The sequence below is a fragment of the Myzus persicae genome, unplaced genomic scaffold (genome assembly GCF_001856785.1).
Source record: "Myzus persicae strain clone G006 unplaced genomic scaffold, MPER_G0061.0, whole genome shotgun sequence".
Taxonomy (NCBI): domain Eukaryota; kingdom Metazoa; phylum Arthropoda; class Insecta; order Hemiptera; family Aphididae; genus Myzus; species Myzus persicae.
Window position 1 is genome coordinate 76,377 of NW_019103893.1, and position 6,435 is coordinate 82,811.

Below are 6,435 nucleotides of genomic sequence, written 5' to 3' on the forward strand. Positions count from 1 at the left end.
CACAGTATCGCATAAATAGTATTATATAGCATTCAGCTACCTATGTAACTATCTCAATACATTTTGAAAACATTAAGAGACATCATTGTTTTGCTTCTACATCTAACATATTATATTATTATAGCCTATAGGCATAAACAAAAAGTTAAAGATTTTCACTTTGAGTTCACAATAAAAATTATTACCGTATAAAGAACATTTTTTATGAAATAATTGTAAATTTGATATTTGAAGATGCAGAAAAATCATTTGTGTTTCTTATTATTATATAATACAAAGTATTATACTATTATACTAAGTCAGAAGTTATAACTATTGTAAATTTTTAATTATAATAAATTAATTTTGAGTAGCAATTCCATTTTTTTGTATTGCATTGTTATTTAGTTTAATATTTACCATTACTTAACTATACATAACTATATATATATATATTTAAAATATTTTGAAACAAATAAACTGCTTGTTAAGTATATGTATTTATTTATCAAGGTTGCTTGGTTTAAAATATTATGAAGAATAATAGCAGTTTTTAAAACATAATATTTATACTCTATGCTATAACCAAATATATAAATATTTTTTAATTATAATTAGAGATATCACCTAATTTGTATCTTTTTAATTTGCAGTTAAAAAAATAATTAGGATTTATAACATTACAGTTATTGTATGTTTGTTATTTATTTGGACTTTCAAGTATTTTATTGAATATACATTTATCAACTTTTTTCTTAACATGTATAAATATCAAGATCAAAATTTGATTGGTAGTACTTTCCAATAAAAGTATTAAAATTTTTAAAAAAGACTACTTAAAACTGAATATAATTATATAATGTTTTATTTGTGTAATATAATTAAGTATTTATTAAAATTAATACCAGTCAGAATATATGTATAAGAGTTAATTTTAAATGTAAATAAATGTTTATGTACCAACTGTACCGTATATTATATTATTTATTAGACATTGTGTTCAATTGATTTAATATAACACACTATTATAAATGCTATGAAGCTTTCTATGTTTTTTATTTTATTGAATATTTTTTTATATGATATAAGAAAATATATTATATAGTGTGGGCAAGGATATGGCCCTCTTCCATGATTAATATTTTAGCATTATTAGATTTGTTATAATAATAATTGAGCCTTCGTTAGTGACTACGACATAAAATTGCAAATTTATATTCAGTAGTTCACATTTAGTTTCATTAGTTTTGTTATATAAGGGTTAATCGGTTCGCTGACACATTGTCAAATTTTGAGATAACAACTAACAACATAACTTGTGTTGTGCTCACTACAAATGTTTTTTTTAAACATTTTAATTTTTAAGTGAGTTATTAATAGTGGCGCAAATATTAGGGGTTTGAAATCTTTAAAAAAAATCTCAAACAATGTTTTGTGTATACTTAATTAATTTTTCCTAACTCTTCTACAGGGTTATACTATACACTATATAGATAAGTATGATAAAATTATATTATACAGTATAGTGTAAAACTAAAGAAAAAACAAAAATCAGGTAATTGAAGCCTCTCTCAAGATTTTTTCATACTTACACTTATTTATATTTATTTAATTCTGGTTGTCATATTACATTTGCCAAAATGAATCGATAGACTAGTTTATTGATAGTACGACAATAGTAATATATTTTTATGAATTGCATAGTTGAATTTTATTCTTATTGTTTATTAACAATAATATTCTCAAGCTATGAATTCCTGTTTGAGAAAAACAAACTGGACAATGAAGTATGTGTTCATACTTTTTGAGAAAAATAACTGTATAGTATATCTTTTAGTGGTTACCATATTTTGATCATTGTTGTAATATATGATAAGCAAATAGGCTAACAATACCTGCTGAAACTTATTCATCAGCCTAAATCCCAAGGGTCGAAACCAAGGTATATTGAAATATCATGGCCGTAACTCCATTTTCTTGGATTTTGAGATTATTTGTGATTGAAATTCAGAAAAGAAAACCTCATCGTATGATAAAATTGTAACTGAAATTTTATCTTCTATGAAATTGATAGAGATCGTCATATCTCCGATGTATGATTTTTAATACCTAGAAAAAGTTGTATCCATATTATTACTGTAACAAACGATGGAGGTATGACCATTGCAAATTAGGGAATTAGGCTGACAAAATAGTCTCAACATTTTTTCTCTCCTGTAAAATTGGTCGACGATATAAGAAAATATTAATTAAAGGGTTCAGCATAAAAGGTTATGACTTAAAATTAGTATTTTTCTGCCTTGTAATTTAAATGTTTCAATGTTGAAGAGCATAATATAAGTTAATACAAGACACAAGTTTACAAGATGCATACATTAATTATATTTTAATATATGTTTCCATTATTAAAATATTATACGGTAAAATAATTATTTTTTTCAAGTTACATACTTGCATACATTACATTTTATAATAAATATGTGGAACTATATACATATTATATACTTATTTATAGGAACTAAAAATATTACTAGATATTATAAGTTCACTTTATCAGCCATAAGAAGGTTAGGTACATATGTAATTTATTTTAAGGTTCATAGTTTTAAATAAATTGCTTGGATTTAACAAACATTTGATTCAAATGGTTTTATTTTTATTTTCATCAAAAATTTTAAATATGGTTACAAAAAAAAAATGATACATTATTTACCAAAAATTATGAGGTATTATACCTTTAGGTTTTTCAACATAACCTACTTGAATAACTTTACTGATTAACGTTTTTAATCTTTGGACTGGACCTCCACAACCGATCGGTGTAACTGCATCAATCTTTTTCATGTAATTGGTACTTATGTATTCTAACATTTTGATAAATTGTCTTCCATAAGTTTGTTTAAGACTATAACCAGTAATTATCAGAATTTCATGTAAAAAAATGGCTGTAATATCTAATTGAGGAACTAAATTTACAGTTGCTGCAATCAGCATCCAGGCTTGTCCAATACCTAATGCTTTACCACTTCTGGATTCAGTTACTATGATTGCTGCAAATAATCTAATGATACCAGTCATTCTTTTTACATACTTATCTTGTTTTTCTACGACTCCATTTGTATAGTTATAACATAATGATTTATAATATTGTTCATCAGTTTCTTCATTAGTTTTTTCAGCATTGTATGGGATAAGACATGGACATTTTTGTTTAAATCTAGCGTATAGCAAAATACCAAAATCTGGATGGATTTTCCAAAGTTCTGTAACAATTGATGCAACTTCAAAACCAGTTTCTATTTTAACACTAGCCACTTGCTCACCAATATTTATAATTTTTTTAGCCAATGTATCTTTACAAAATATCAATGCATCTGGATGACTATCTGCTTTCACAGTAGAATTACCAGTTTTCACCGTTTTACATTTCAGTAATGCATCAAGTTTCTCAAATTTATCTTTCATATGCCATGGAGATACTGAAGATATACTATTAACTGGTGTATTAATTGCTTTGACTAATTCTTGTCTCAAAGGTTTTAGGTTTTCATTACAAAGAAAGGAAGAATAACCATCTTCAATTTTTTTTAAATATTCCTGCACAGTTAAATGATTTTTTAAAAACTGTCTGTATTCATCTTCAAAATTATAAGAACAATTGTTATTAATAGCTTCATGTTTTGAATCTTTATTAATTCTAAAAGAAAAATCTGAAATATTACTATTGTTAACTTTTTTATCTGTGTTAAACTTAAATGTAAAAAATTCATCAGATTTAACTACAGGATTTTCTTTTTTAATAAAACTAAAATTGTTTATTTCATTTTTGGATTCTTCGCATTTATTTTTTGTTTCAAGAACATTAGGTTTTAATATCTGTTTGTGATGATTATTTTCATTGCTTTTAAGAATATTTTCTGTTAGTATATCATTCTTATCATTTTTATGACCATCAATTTTAAATGAAACATGTTTAGCTGACATTTTCAGTAATTGATCATAAAGTATTTGAATATTTTGTAGATATTGATTGATAATTAAGACATCTTGTTCATTAGTATTTGAAGATTTATTTTTTAATTCATTTATTGCTGTTTCAAGAACCACATAATTGTGTCTATGACTACTAACTAATTGTGGAGTCATATTATGACTTTCACTCAATAATTTTTTTATGTCGGATAATAAACTTAATGCAAAATTTAGAGATGAGACAAATTTCATATTTGCTTGTTTTTTATTTAATGTTTTTTGTTCTTCGCATAATCTAGTTTGAAATTGATCATTATTGGTATCAAGTCGTTTAATATTATAACTTCTATCAATAACAAGTCTTTTACGAACAGAACACTTGGAGTCTTCATCAACATTTGTTGGTATTTTAGAACATTCTCTTTTTGTCTGTTCCCAAGTCTCAACTTTTTTGTTTAATGAATTTCGTACATCCATTTTTCTACTTACTTCAATTTCATTCATTTGAATTTTGTATAATTCCTCGTACAAGTGTAAAGATTCATCAATTTTTTCATCCAGTGGTTCATTAATTTGTTCATTCCTTCTGATCTGAGAATGGTTTTCAACTGAATCTGGATGATCATTTTTAGGGGTGTAATATTCATTAACTTCTATTAGATCTTTATTAATTCTTTTCAAGTTTTTATCAAAAAGGGAAAAATTGTTTTCATTTACTTGAGTTTGAATTGAAAAATTCTCTTGATGCATTTTTGAAAATGTTGTATTACATTGCATCTTAACGTTTGAGTATTAACTATTAGCCACAATTATCTAAAACAAAAAAAAATGGTATACAATACGCTTATACCAACAAAGTTTTAATATATTTAAAATTATTAAGTAATAAGAATGATTTCACTTACATTTTGAACGAGTTGTGAAGATAGCTTTCGTACTTGGGTGTTTTGCGCCTTTGCCGTTTGCATCTTATCAGTTTTGATAAGAAAAGTAACCGCACTAACTGAATATATTATTGCCTATACATAAATCTTAAGAGGGATTTTAATAAGCGTATTTATTTTTCAGATAGGTATAATTTAAGATTCAATATTGATAATTTATATTAATGATTATTGAGATAATGGGATTATCCTATTACATTTTAATTATATCAGTAATATTAGAAGCTTTTAATTAATTAATAGGTATCTATTATGCATATTATTCACCATTCACCTACTTAATTACAAAAGAGCTAATTTCTCATTCATTAATCAAATATAAAAGAAGATAGTTGAAAACATAACATAATTAAACATTTTAATAAAGAATTTTAAAATTTAACTAACAATTTAGTAAAGGCAATTATTGATATAATTTCATAAAAAATATTATGAAAACATGACAGTGTAAACATGGAAAATAGCATATAGTATAGAAATTGTTTTATTTTTGAAGGAAAAACTTATGCAGTTGCACAATATATAATACCTGCACGAGTACAACAATAGTAAGTACAATGTTTACTTGGAGTGGCGCAGATGATGCAATCAGTGGTCAACCACGAGATTGAGAGTACGCAACCGTCCTCTGTCCCTAGATTCCGGATGGGTGATCACCCGCGGGTTCATATAGTGGCAAAAAACTTGACACACATACACGAGTTTCCAAGAACCGTATCAACCCTGCTGTAACTCTTTAATTTAGCTCATAGCAAATAGCAATGACCTATGTCAGCGCAGCATACTTAATAAAAAAAAAAATATAGAGTATACATGTGGCTTATGGGAATGTTTTCGATATTTTGAATTTAACAAGTTTTTTTTTATTTAATAGAAAATTTGCAGTCTGTATTACATAACATAATAATTAAAAAAGGTGACTGACATAACACTACATACATAATAAAAATAACACATGGAGCACAAGATGAGGAAAATCATCCAGCGATGGTTAGGTACCCTGCAGTAATTTTCTTTTGTTCATTAATTTAATAGGTCCTGGCACCAATTTCTTTTGAGCCGGTGGGTTGTCAGGAAGAGTGCGCGATGCTAGGTGAGAGACTAAAGGATTGTGATCAGGCGCGGATCCAGCCCGAGATTAGGGGGGGGGGCGAATATTTTACATACAAAATAAAATATCTAATAAAATATAATATGTGGCCAAGCGCACATATTTGTGTTCAAAAATAACTTACACGAAACAGTTATGGTTAATACAACTTTATAATCAATTGATAAATTCCAAATAACGATTACTTGTTAAAAATGAACGAAAATAAAATCCGAATCCACCGTTGAAAAGAAGACGTTTCACTGAATAACCACGTATATAAACGGAAGAATTGATCTGATAACCGAGTAAATTATAAGGCCAAAAATAAGCCTATACAAATTGACAATTGTCTACTACCCGTCGACTGCGGCACTCAACGTATTAAAATTAGTTTTAAATCTTTTTACTGGGCATTTTTCCTAAACAAAACACAGTTTACGGGGGGGG

The 6,435-nt window shown here is 26.4% G+C and overlaps 1 protein-coding gene across 1 annotated transcript; it reads right to left on the minus strand.

Moving 5' to 3' along the window:
* Nucleotides 1–2,454: 2,454 nt before the first annotated feature.
* On the minus strand, nt 2,455–4,961 carry LOC111036022 (nucleoporin GLE1-like). Its single transcript, XM_022317895.1, has 2 exons — nt 4,857–4,961; nt 2,455–4,764 (listed from the first exon to the last, which is right to left on the minus strand). Exon 2 carries the CDS (start codon nt 4,726–4,728, stop codon nt 2,689–2,691), a length of 2,040 nt encoding a protein of 679 aa, XP_022173587.1. The 5' UTR covers nt 4,729–4,764; nt 4,857–4,961; the 3' UTR covers nt 2,455–2,688.
* Nucleotides 4,962–6,435: the final 1,474 nt, after the last annotated feature.